The 13817-nt window shown below is 42.6% G+C and overlaps 2 protein-coding genes across 2 annotated transcripts in view; both read left to right on the top strand.

Moving 5' to 3' along the window:
* LOC132027307 (phospholipid-transporting ATPase ABCA3-like) overlaps positions 1 to 4417 on the top strand; it is a 139502-nt gene extending 135085 nt beyond the window's left edge. Inside the window, exons 29-30 of the mRNA XM_059416059.1 lie at positions 3831 to 3904; positions 4295 to 4417. Coding sequence (XP_059272042.1) covers positions 3831 to 3904; positions 4295 to 4417 — 197 coding nt within the window. The remainder of the gene's footprint in view (positions 1 to 3830; positions 3905 to 4294) is intronic.
* Positions 4418 to 7419: 3002 nt separating this feature from the next.
* Positions 7420 to 13817, top strand: part of LOC132027306 (phospholipid-transporting ATPase ABCA3-like) — a 130178-nt gene continuing 123780 nt past the window's right edge. The window contains exons 1-2 of the mRNA XM_059416058.1: positions 7420 to 7681; positions 9577 to 9641. Of these exons, the coding sequence (XP_059272041.1) occupies positions 7420 to 7681; positions 9577 to 9641 (327 nt within the window). The remainder of the gene's footprint in view (positions 7682 to 9576; positions 9642 to 13817) is intronic.

Below are 13817 nucleotides of genomic sequence, written 5' to 3'. Positions count from 1 at the left end.
CATCCTGTTTCTTCCTGCAGGTACCTATCTCTCCCCACATACTTTGTTAGTTGTTTGTCCAGTGTTTGCCTAATCACAGAACTGATAAGTTAAAAAAAGACATTACTTTGCAGTTTGTCCAAACTTTCCTTGTTTGAAGTGTGGGAGTGACACCCTTTCCCACTTTTCACACCTCTGAGGTGAAACCAAAGTTGGTACAACCAATTATAAAAAGAGCAATGCCCCCAAATTCCAGCTTTAGGTATATCTTAGATACTTGCTTCTACCCCTCCTGTGAGAAAAGTAAAATTTAAAATTTAAATCAGTGATATTCACAATATTCAGACTCTAGAAGCCCCCCCAATATGTCTATCAGCATGGAAAATGAATGAATGAAAATAAATTATGAAGTATCATATACCAAATTACTGTACAGAAAGGAAAAATGAGTGCATCATAACTATATGAATACAGCATGAATGAAACTTACAAATATTGAGTGATGTCATCAAGATGACAATTCTTGACCCCAATCCCAGTTACAAGAAGAACAACTGGGAATTATCCATAGTTGAGACACCACTGTGAAAATCCCAAAACCTGGGAATGAGGCTAAAGCAGCCTCCTGGACAGCAGAGACTGAGAAGGACCACATTAGAAGGGTTAAGAGGAGCAGCTACATACTGACCTCATCACCCTTTTCCCCAGGCCGGCACATTGAGAATGCCCTCCCAGGCCTATCATTTCTCTAGTGGGAAAAAGAGAGCCAGAGGTGAACATCAGGTTCTCCAGTTTTCCTGGACACTTTCTGGGAGGCTCACTTGGGTCTCACCGTACAGAGATCACTGAGGAGATTTACCACTGAGCATCACACTGGAACAGAGAAGGTGGGTGTTACTTAAAGCAACCAGCACTCAGATCATGGCAGACCACATTGTTAATTGTACTGGCATTGGAGCAGAGTTCCCAGTCAGTGGCTCTGCTCATCTGCAGAGCTGAGCTGGTGCTGTGTCTGGCCTGGGAGCTGGAGGGTACTTCTGCCTGATTTGGGTCTCCAGTCAACAAGGTGTGCCAGGTGTGGAGCCCATTCTACAGCCTTGCTGCCCAGAGAAGCAAATGCAAATTACCGACCAACTGCTGAGTATAGCCTCCAGTCCTGCCCAATGGTGAAGTCTGGCCAGAGAACCCAGGAAGCCAATGAGGCCACCCTGCAGCTGTATTTTCATCATTATCTTGTCAGAGATTCCAGCTGATAGATCTGCCCAGTTGTGGAGCTGAGCCATTGGCCCTATCTGACCAGTGACCTCAGTGGGCAGCCTGCTTTATATGGGACCCCAGCCAACAAGCTGTGCCAGCTATGAAGCTTTTTCTATAGCCCTACCTGGAGAGAGAAACAAATTTGCAGCCACACTCAACTGCTGAGTATAGCCTATGACTGACCTGATCAGGAAGCTTGGACTGGGAATCAAACCAACAGTCCTGTCCTACTGTTAAGTATAGTCTCTGGTCCCACATAACCAGGGAGCATGCACAGTGATCTTGGACAGCCTTGAAATCTGGCCTGTGGTACTGCTCACCAGCGGATCCTAGATTGTGACCTTGCCCAATTGCTGAACAAAGCCTATGGAGCCCAGCCATGACCCCACATAGTCATGGAACATACCTGGTGGCCCTGTCTGAAGACAGAAACCAGACAGTGACTCTGCCCAACTGTGGAACACAGTCTCTAGCTCCATGTAACCATCAGATATGGCTGGAGACCCCCCCAAAAGTAGTCCAGCCTGTGACCTTACCCAACAAACACAGCTAGCAGCTTACTAGATTGTAAGGGCCAGCCAGCCATCCTGCCCCCCATTTGAGACACAGTCATAGCCCCTGCATAATTTTAGAGTGCAACCTAGGCCTTATCTGACTCTTAGGCCTTTCTTGTGGCTCCACTGGAACACAGAGACCAGACGGTAACACCATTCCATTGGGGAGCACAGCCCAAGGTCTCCCCCAAACAAAAGCAGTGGTGCTTAGCCCCTAGCCCTACTCCAATTTGAAGTCCAAACACCTACTGGAACCACCCTGGTAAGGAACACAGCCTGTACTTCATCTGCGCAGAAGTGGTTACAGAACCCAGGTAATGCTCAAATGCAAGCTCAGCTGGTAGGATAATCAAACCATAGAACACAGATAGCCACCCCTCTTCTTCCCCACCTCAGAGCACAAGCATTGGGCCCACCCAAACCAAGACCCTGATAACAAGCATTGCCTGCCCATGGAAGTTACCACATAAATAATCCAGTACCTCAAGCTGATGGGGGAAGGTCTGTCCCTGCTGAAGTGAACCTATAAAGTCTAGGAGACTACTTACTGGAATGTGCAGGATCACAGAGAATCAGGTAACATAATACCACCAAAAGAAACTAATAGATCTCCAATAACTGACCCTAAAGAGGGATCTATGAACTATCTGACAAAGAATTTAGAATAAATTCTTTTAAAGAGGTTTAGCAAATTACAAGAACACCCAGACAACCAAATAAAATTCTTTATACAATGCATGAACAAGATGTGCTTGTGATGGGTGTGCAGACAGTGAGTGCATGGAATGGGTGACCTCCTAAGATAAATATTCCTCCTATGTCAAGCATTTACTCCCTGGATGAGTCCATTGAGCTGCAACAAAAATCCAACCAGTTTCCTGCCCAGAAACCTTAAAATCGTCCAGCTTTCCAGAGACTCCTTTGCTTTTCAACTAGTCTTATCCAGGGAGGCATGTGTTTATTAACTGTCTAGCCAGGCACTCTGAAGTCCCACAATCTTCAAGCACAGTGTGAAAGCAGTGAGCACAAAGGGCTCGGCGAGTACCTATGTGTGTTTGTTCTTTGCTCCCAGAGCCATTGGACAGGAGGGCACTTTTGAACCCATGTTCTGACACCAGAACTGTTTAAAGATAAACTGGTGCATATTATAATTTTCAAGAGTTTATTAGAGCATATATCAATTTTAATTGGGCAGCACCATGCTAAAGGTGATGAGGAGGACTCCACAACCACGAGCTAAGGGAGAAGGTTTACATAGAAAAGACGTGTGGGTAAGGAAGGGAATATTTGGTTGGCTATAGATTAAGCTGTTGCCTAATTTACAAAAATTTAGTTGGCTATTTGTAGCTGTCTGTTCTTGAGTTTTGTTTTCTGAGGTTCAAGTGCATTTTACTCTGGTTTAGGTTTTTATTTGCTTACAGGCTACCAAGATACTGGACCCACCTCAGCCTCATGACTTCTTTGATTACTTCGACATATATTTTAAAACAATTATAACCCCAATTAATTGAACTGGTAATAATTTGAAAATACGCAATGATAAGTATGAAATGGATAACCCCCCCTTCCCTCTCTCATTCCACCAGTGGATTCTTATTCACCTGAAAAAGAATTAAGACACACAACCTGACATCTGGGGATTTATATGGGTGATTTCCTCTTTCACAGGGTGTGTGAAGAGAAGTAAGTCTTGCCCCGCTTTACTCCCCAGCAAACACACTCTACATGCATACAAACACAGCCAGAATGAAAATCCTGGCAGTTCATAGTCTCAAAACTTGATTTATCGTAACAAGAGCATTTTAGAAGACTCAAGTTTTTTACTTTGTGCCTATGAGCTAATAATTTTTTTATGACTGAAGCCTGCTAAAAGAAGTAACCATGTCCTGTATAGTAAAGAGGTGAGCTTTTGGATAACGACCCTCTGTTATTTGCCACATTTATTCATCCCTTTATTGTTTATAATTAAGATGATATTGCAATATTTTAAAACTTTAAAATGAAATCTGTAAGATTATTCATCTATATTTCCTTTCTTAGGTAGTGAATTAAAACAGGAGAATCAAGGGATTCTTAACTACTACATTCCCAGAGAAGACAATGGCTGGGGAAAGGTGATTGTCGCAACCATGCTCTTCTAATGTTACTTGTTAAGAAAGCACTAATGATGGGAAGTGTTTGGGACTGTCACACAGAATGGGAACCTGATTTTGTAGAAGGAGCAGAGACTATACTTTCCAGTGGTTCCTAGAGTTTAATTGCTTCAAATTTCCATCTCCAAATCACAGTTTTTGTCCCCCTCAAGAAAATGGGAACAGAGAACTGCTTCCTCGCAGATTCTCAATGATCTTGTCATTTTCTCATATCCCCTGTCTGTGCCTTTTGTTATCAAACAATAACTTGGTAGGAGTTGGAGGAAGTGGTGGAGAGGCTCACTTGGGTTGGTCGCTGGAGGGGATGGCTGCAGTGGTAACTGTACTTTTTTACTGCTGTCATTGCTAAAGGTGTTTGGTATTCTGGAGGAAGTCAAAGAGAAATTCAGTTTAGAAGACTATTCCATCAGTCAGATAACGCTGGAACAAGTCTTCCTGAGCTTTGCTAGCCCAGAGAACAAAGGAGGTGACTGAAACAAAAAGGTGCAATGAAATTCACTTCTAACTAATGATACTATGTCTTCCTTCCTCTACTATCCTTGGATACATAGAGGGGCATTTCTGTGTCTATATCATTTCTGTGTGTATATCTTATTTATTTATGTAATAAAGAGTCCCCCAAAGGAGACCATATGTTAATTCTTTGAGATTTACAGGGATGGCATGTACAAATCTAAAGACACTTGGTAAAATTCCTGTTTTCAATGCTAGGAACGTGTCAGAGCAGCATTTATCAGGGTGGGGAAAAGGACTTATTTCTGAGTATTTTGAATGTTTGAACAGAAACATTCAGAAATGATCAAGCTGTCAGATGGGATAGCCTGAAGAGCAAAAGCTTTATGTTTTAGCAGCTGAATTATATGTAAGAGGATGGTAAGGCCTGGGGGACAAATTATCTTTCCCATGGATATCGATGAGCATGCACACACACACACACACACACACACCAATTTTAAAACAAAAATTGTGAAAATCAATATCAACATTTATGTGGATAAGTTATTTCCAAAATTCGAAACAAGATTCTACATTTGTCTATAAGAGATCTTTGCACCAATAATATTTAGACTCCAAGAAGGGAAGAAAAAAATGTTCTTTAAAAATAGTATGTTTACTTCTCTACTCTTGCCCAGTTCTCTGATTAAGAATGAATGGAGAGATAAGGTATGGAGGGAGACAGAGTTCTTGTGATTCTTGTTTGGGCACATGGAGTCCCCCATAAAAACACATGAGAAATCTAATCACTGCTCTCCATTCATGTGCAGATAAACAGATAAGGAGAATGATCCTCCTGAAATTTCAAGATGGAAAGAGTCACTGAAGCTGTTCTATTTTGGGGTGGTTTGGGGGTGATGGTTTTTATATCCTCAATTGGATAGTGTAATGAAGTGATATCCAGTTTTTAGCTGGTGTATAACTTTCTGTGGGTTCCAACCAATATTACCCATAGATCTCTGCCACGTGATTTCAGTGACTGCAAAATTTATTTCCCAGGCGGCCATCTCTAAAAAAGGAGAGGAAAGTCATTTTATTAATTTAAATTAATTTTATTAATTTTATTTATTTGCAGCTCATCATCAGTTGGTTTTATTAATGATCCTTTAAAAAATTCCTTTAGTCAGGTAGTTTTTTTCACTGTCCCTGTTTCTCACCCAATCTCTTATCTTCCAGCAAGAAACAGCAACAAAAAAATGTGTACATTTCTCTAAACACTTTACATACATTGCATCATTTAATCCTACTACAAACCTCTGGGTTAGGTAGTGCTGCTATTATCCTCATAGTACATGGAGGCTCAGAGGGGTAAAGGAATTTACCCAGGGTGACCCTGCAAGCAAGCAGATATATCTGTCAATATCCCCATTAGGAGCCAGGGAACAACACAGCAATTCGAACAGGGAAAGTTAAAAGAATTTATTAACTATAATATGGAGTTAACCATAAGAAAGTACAGAGAAGGCTCAAGAATACACTACAGCAGAGAGAAAATACGCAAGGAAGAAACAAACTTGGAAGAAGACTCCTCCCCAAGGCTGAGATTCATATCTTTTTGGAGAAGGTCAAGTTGGGAAATTCTTTGGCCTTGGGTCAAGGCATTTACACACCTGCGGAGCAAGCAGGAAGTGCCCCCATGGGGCACAGGCTGCCTAGGCCGGCCAACAGGGAACTGGCAGGACCTAGCAAGCAGGGAACTTTTCTGTGGTTGTTGACGGGCTGGTAGTAGGAAGGGGCACCTGCGAGAGTCACTGAGTATCCACTGTTAATGAGGGTGGGCCTGTAGGGTGAATGCTGCGAAATGTCCACACCTGCTGCTGACAGCAGCGAGGTGATAGCAAGAAGAATCAGAGAAAACACCTGAACTTGGAACAGCAGCCCTTGGTCCTGCAGGGTCCCTCCAGCACCCGCTCCCAACAAAGCTTAACCTGATCCTTCAAGAGCCCAGCTCCATTTAGCGCTGAGGCTGGAACCCAATAACTGTTCAGAACCTGGGCTTCCAACCATCAAGCTACAGTGGAGATGCCTGTTGGCGGGGAGGATGCGCCAAGAGAAGCGGCCATCAACGCCTTGGAGCAGCATGAGAAAGGTAAGGCGAGGGCTTCTCAGATGGGGTCGCTCCGCGTCTGATTTGAGGGGCCCCAGGAGCAGGGTTGCGGGCCCTGGTGCCTGTACCTCCGCAAGTTTTCTGTTGATGCCCACAACCTTGGAAGGCGGCGGCCACTGAATCTCCTCCCACTTCCTGCCACCGGCTACTGGGTGACCGTGACACATGAGGGAGAGGGGAGTCCGCGACAGAGGGAAGGATGGTTGGGTCCTCCAGTGGGGTGCAGAGGCGAAGCGCCTGGGAGCAAGCGAAAGGGCCTGAAGTAGGGCCCTCATGGGCCTGGGGCCTGGGACAGCGTGCGAAGTAAGAGTTTAGTGAGGCCTCGCGCTCTGAGGGCCCCCGGAGAGGGTCCGGGTGCGCACGTGGGAGAGGGAGACCGGCTGGAAAGGCGGTGAAGCCCGAGTGCGCAAGGGCTGCAGGGAGTCAGGGGCGGGGTGGGGACTGGGCAAGTGCGCGCATGCGCGAGGAAGGCGGCGGGAAGCGCTGAAGCAGCGGGTGGCAGGGCGGTTGGGGCAGGCGTTGTGAGGAGGCTCGGCGCGGGTGACGCGAGTCCCTCTGAGGTGGAGGTGGAGGTGTGGCCTTGGCGGTTTCGAGGCCTGATCGGTGAGTGTGGGACCTGCCTACCCCTCTGTCTTCTCCCCACATTCCCTCGGGGAGGCGGAAGGTGCTCCCAGGACTGCCCTGGAGGCCGACCTGCCGGCCGCACGCTGAGCTCAGAGCCCGAAAGTGTGAACAGCACGCAACACCCCAAACCCCCAAATACCCTGGAGCCCTCCACAACCCTCTGGACTCCCCTCCAAAATGATCCCCAAATCCCCTTGCGTGTAGTATACATAATATTTATACATAATATTACCTTATACCTCACTGTCGAATGTCAGGGGCCGCCACACCCAGTGCCGACCCTCCACCCCGTTTTGCTTTTCCCTCCCTGGACCTCACTCCCATCCTTTCCCTCTCCAGGTCCCCCTGCATTGGAGAATGCACCCAGGGCTCCCCAGTGGGGGAGAAAGTGTCCTTCCCCTCAAAAACACCAAAACAAGCACAGGAAGTGAAAGCCACTTCTCTGGACCCCGAAACTCACAGAGAAGCTAACCAGAGCAAATTAAACAAAATTTGCATTTTGGCTGTGCCAAGTATTTGAAAGCGAGGGCTCTGGAGGCACATGTTGTGGGTCTAGGCCTGGGGAATCCCAATTTATTTGCTGTGTGACTGTCCAGTCAGCTGGAGCTGCTGTAACAGAGTACTGCAGGCTGGGTGACTTGAACACAACCAGTGTACTACTGACAGTTCTGGAAACTGGGAAGTGTGTGATCAACGCTCCACGCAGATTCAGTGTGTGGTGAGAGCCTGCTTTCTGGTTCAGACAGGCATCTTCTCACTGTGTCCAGGGCGGAGGGAGCAAGGGAGCTCTCGGGCGTGTGTCAAAGGACACTAATGCCATTCATCAGGGCTCCATCCTCATGACCTAATCACACGCCACGTGTCCCTTATGGTGATACCATCACACTGGGGTTAGGATTTCAACATACCAATTTGGGGAGAAGAGGAAGACACAGACATTCAGATTATAGCAATGACCTAATAATGTAAATTAGGTATCATTGTCTAAAAGAAACTGGATGCCACTTGTACCCATCTCTGAGGGTAATTTGAATATTTCAACTGATAGAACCTAGTAAATGTTCCATAAGTAGAGGAAGGGTATGGAAGTTAAGTGCTGCAGGAAGCTCAGGTGTCTCCATTCTCCTCTGCCAAAGCAGAAATTGCATGAACTAAGTTAAACAGCCAAGGAAGACTTTATGCAAGGCTCTAGGAACTGGGAAGAGAAGTCAGAACTCAGTCTGAGCTCAGTTCTGCTGAAACAAAGGATGGGAAGGTGTCTGGAGGGCTGAATGAGACAGTGGGAATGTGCTGGAGGACTGTAAAGGGGAGGCTGACCAGTAAAACACACTTGAGTAACTTCCTGAAGTTTGTTCTGTGGTTCTCTGTGATTAGGCCGTGTGTGTTTTCTATTGGTGCCTGTTAGAAGCTAGCTCCTACACTCCTACAGAGACTGGAATGGGGTGCTATCTTCCTTTAGGATTGCATTTCAAAGGATGACTTCCAGGTCCTTCAGAGAGAGAGTTTGAGGTGGTAAAACAGGAAAGAGGCTTATAAAAAAGAGTTACATATGTTTTAAACAAAGAAAGGCTGTATAATGTTTTCTAAAGCAGACAGGCAGAGAAAAGGGTGGTCAGGACCTACAGCCAGGGTGAGTCATATGTATGGTATTAGTCCAGCTCAGAGGAACATTCAAGCCATCTTGGTCACCTCATTTTATGCAAAGTAGGCAGAATATTTAAAAGGAAAGGTACATCTCTTTTACCAGAATTAAGAAAGCTGCTGTGTTTCATTCAGAACAGCTCAGTGCTTTACAGAAAAGGAAAAGTGTGTGAGTATAAATCTCATTCTAAGAATTTAGGACTGTAGGCATTGTAATGGTTTAATTTTCTTTGACTCCTTTTATTATTATTATTATTTTAGAGTCCACACATCAATAGATTGCCTTAAATTTTTCAGACAGTCTAAGTTCATGTGCCTTCAACTTCCTCCTCCTTTCCCTCCCACCCGACTTTTGCATCCAAGTTTGGGATGGACAGGAGTGGGAACACATTTAGTACTTAGGGTATTAAAAGTTCAGAAATAGTAGAAGTAAAACCAATCACTGAAGTAGTAATTACTGAAAGTTTTGTGCATACACCAAAAAGACAGTTCATGAACTGGGAGCACTCAAAGCAAAACATGGAATGATTGGATATATTGTCATAAAGCAGCTAATAGCATGAGAAGGCAGTGACTGTGTATTCCTCATAGTGATTTGTTATGATATTAGAATATTTTAAATGATAGAGACTGGCTAGTGGTTATAGTAATTTTGGGAAAACAGTTTTAAGTTTTGCTCATGATTTCCATAAGCCAGAAGTGACTGAGGTTGAGTTAGCCTAGCTAAATTAAGCTTTGTATATTTAAACTGGTTTTGTCTGTTCAGGGAATTTTCAAGGCTGGTCTCTGATTGTTTTATTTTTCATTTTAACAAGGGACGGGATATTGAGGGTAAGGTGGTTTCCTTGCTAGGCTCTTTTGGAGTCAGACCTCTCCAGCCCTAAGAGTCTCCCATGTCTATCTGGAGAATAGTGAAGGAGATAGGATGACAGGACCCTAAGAAACTGCTTTTCCTCTTTGTGCATAACTTCATATCTGTTGTTTTTATCCTAGAAAGGATAAAGGGAGAGAACCGGCCTCAGCCTCTTTAGTCCTTGAGACCAAAGAAAAAAAAAAAAGAAAAAAGAAAAAGGAAAAAAAATTGGGGGATGAAACACTACATATTGAAACAAAAACATATAGTTGATATTTCAAGTTATTAATCACTATAAGAGCATGAGAAAAAAAGTTCCTGGACCGTTAGGCATTTTATTGTCTTTGGTGCAATTGTAAATTGTTGAGAGTTGTTTGATTACTGATTCACTTTCATTGCTGGCAATTGGGTCAAATTGGTTCTATCTTTTTCTTGAATCAGCTTGGGAGGTTATACATTTCTAGGTATTTATCCCTTTCTTTTAGGTTGTCCAGATTGTTGGCATGTAATTTTTCTTAATATCTTCTTATAATTCTTTTTATTTTTGTAGTGTCAGTTGTTATTTCTCATAATTTTATTTATTTGGGGCCATTTTCTTATCTTATTGATAATTCTGGCTAGATGTTTATCAATTTTGTTCACAAATTAAACTAGATGGATACTTAGATACCTAGAAATAAGCCTAACCAAATGGGTGAAAGACCTGTATTCTGAAAACTACAAAATACTAATGAAAGAATTGAAGAGAACATAAAGACATTGCACTCTCATGGATTGGAAGAACAAATATTGTTATAATGTCCATACTACCAAAAGCAATCTATAGATTTAATATAATCCCTTTCAGATGCCAACAGGATTTTTTACAGAACTAGACCAAAAAGCCAAACAGCCAAAGAAATTTTGAAAAAGAAAAGCAAAGTTGGAGATACTACAGTTCCAGACTTCCAGTTATATTGCAAATCTATCATAAAACAGTATATTACTGGCACAAAAATAGATACATAGATCAATGGAACAAAATAGAAAACCCAGAAAGAAGCCCACCACTGTACGGTGAATTAATCTTTGAAACAGGAGAGTAGACTATTCAATGGGAAAAAGACAGTCTCTTCAACAAATGGTGTTGGATAAACTAGTCAACAACATGTAAAAGAATGAGACTGGAACATGGTTTTTCACCATACACAAAAATAAATTCAAAATCAATTAAAGATCTAAACATGAGACCTGAAACCATAAATTTCCTAGAAGAGAACACAGACAGTAAGATATCTGCCAGGAACATTTTTGTAGATGTGTCTCCTCAGGCAAGTAAAATAAAAACAAAAATAAACTATTAGGAGAATAGGTGCTATTTCTTCTTTGAAAGTTTGGTAGAATTCCCCAGGGAATCCATTAGGTTTGATTTGTTGTTGATTCTCCAGTTCTTTGAGGTGTAGAGACAGCTGGTGTGTTCCGGATTTTTCAATTTTTTTGAGGGAGGCTTGGATGGCTATGTATTTCCCCCTTAGGACCACCTTTGCTGTATCCCATAGGTTTTGGACCAAAATGTCTTCATTCTCAATGACTTCCATGAATTGTTTCAGTTCTTCTTTGGTCTCCTGGTTGATCCAAGCATTCTTAAGCAAGATGTTCAGCAGAAGGAAAATTTCCAGACTCTTTCTATGAAGCCAGCATTACCCTGATCCCCAAACCAGGCAAAGACCCTACCAAAAAGGAGAATTTCAGACCAATATCACTGATGAATATGGATGCTAAGATTCTCAACAAGATCCTAGAAAATAGGATCCAACAATACATGAAAAAGATTATGCACCATGACCAGGTGGGATTCATCCCTGGGTTATAAGGATGGTTCAACATTCGCAAATCAATCAATGTGATAGAACATATCAATAAGAGAAGAGAGAAGAATCACATGGTCCTCTCAAGTGATGCAGAAAAAGCATTTGACAAAATCCAGCATCCATTCTGATTAAATAAAACTCTTTAAAGTGTAGGGATAGAGGAAACATTCCTGAACTTCATAAAATCTATCTATGAAAGACCCACAGCAAATATCATCCTCAGTGGGAAAAAGCTCACAGCCTTCCCGTTGAGATCAGATACATGATAAGGATGCCCACTCTCACCACTCTTGTTCAACATAGTATTAGAAGTCCCAGCAACAGCAATCAGACAAGAAAGAGAGATAAAAGGTATCCAAATTGGCAATGAAGAAGTCAAACTCTCTCTCTTTGCAGATGACATGATTCTTTATATGGAAAACCCAAAAGACTCCACCCCCAAACTACTAGAACTCATACAGCAATTCAGTAACATGGCAGGATACAAAGTCAATGTACAGAAATCAGTGGCTTTCTTATACACTAACAATGAAAATACAGAAAGGGAAATTAGAGAATCAATTCCATTTATTATAGCACCAAGAACCATAAGATACCTGGGACTAAACTTAACCAAAGAGGTAAAGGATCTGTACTTGAGGAATTACAGAACACTCATGAAAGAAATCGAAGAAGACACAAAAAGATGGAAGACCATTCCATGCTCTTGGATCGGAAGAATAAACATTGTGAAAATGTCTATACCGCCTAGAGCAATCTATACTTTTAATGCCATTCCAATCAAAGTTCCACTGGTATTTTTCAAAGAGTAGAGCATCAAATAATCCAAAAATTTGTATAGAATCAGAAGAGACCCTGAATCGCTAAGGAAATGTTGATAAAAATGAAACTGGGGACATCACATTATACCTGATTTCAAGCTTTACTACAAAGCCGTGATCACCAAGACAGCATGGAACTGGCATAAAAACAGACACATAGACCAGTGGAACAGAGTAGAGAGCCCAGATATCAACTCTATGGGCAAATAATCTTTGACAAAGCAGGAAAAAATATACAGTGGAAAAAAGACAAGTCTCTTCAATAAATGGTGCTGGGAAAACTGGACCTCAGGGAGATTCAAATTAAAACCACATTGTGGGACGCCTGGGTGGCTCAGTTGGTTAAGCGGCTGCCTTCGGGTCAGGTCATGATCCTGGGATTGAGTCCCACATCGGGCTCCTTGCTTAGCGGGGAGCCGACTTCTCCCTCTGCCTCTGCCTGCCACTCTGTCTGCCTGTGCTTGCTCTCGCTTCTCTCTCTATGACAAATAAATAAATAAAATCTTAAAAATAAAATAAAATAAAATAAAACCACATTGAGATATCACCTTACACCAGTTAGAATGGCCAAAATTAACAAAACAGGAAACAACATGTGTTGGAGAGGATGTGGAGAAAGGGGAACCCTCTTACACTGTTGGTGGAATGCAAGTTGGGTGAGCCTCTTTGGAGAACAATGTGGAGATTCCTCAAGAAATTAAAAATAGAACTTCACTATGACCTTGCAATTGCACTCCTGGGTATTTACCCCAAAGATACAGATGTGAAAAGAAGGGCCATTTGTACCCCAATGTTTATAGCAGCAATGGTCACGGTTGCCCAACTATGGAAAGAACCAAGATGCCCTTCAATGGACGAATGGATAAGGAAGATGTGGTCCATATACACTATGGAGTATTATGCCTCCATCAGAAAGGATGAATACCCAACTTTTGTAGCAACATGGATGGGACTCGAAGAGATTATGCTGAGTGAAATAAGTCAAGCAGAGAGAGTCAATTATCATATGGTTTCACTTATTTGTGGAGCATAACAAATATCATGGAGGACGAGGGGTGTTAGAGAGGAGAAGGGAGTTGGGGTAAATTGGAAGGGGAGGTGAATCATGAGAGACTATGGACTCTGAAAAATCTAAGGGGTTTGAAGTGGAAGGGGGTGGGAGGTTGGGGTACCAGGTGGTGGGTACTATAGAGGGTATGGATTGCATGGAGCACTGGGTTTGGTGAAAAGATAATACTGTTTTTCTGAAAATAAATCAATTTAATTAAAAAAAAAACTGGACAGCTATATGTAGAAGAATGAAACTCAACCATTCTCTTACACCATACACAAAGATAAACTCAAAATGGATAAATGACTTCAACGTGAGACAGGAATTCATCAGAATCCTAGAGGAGAACATAGGCAGTAATCTCTTCGATATCAGCCACAGCAACTTCTTTCAAGATATGTCTCCAAAGGCAATGGAAACAAAAGCAAAAAT

This window comes from Mustela nigripes, chromosome 11 (assembly GCF_022355385.1).
Source record: "Mustela nigripes isolate SB6536 chromosome 11, MUSNIG.SB6536, whole genome shotgun sequence".
NCBI lineage: Eukaryota > Metazoa > Chordata > Mammalia > Carnivora > Mustelidae > Mustela > Mustela nigripes.
This window is presented reverse-complemented; position numbering and strand designations above follow the sequence as displayed.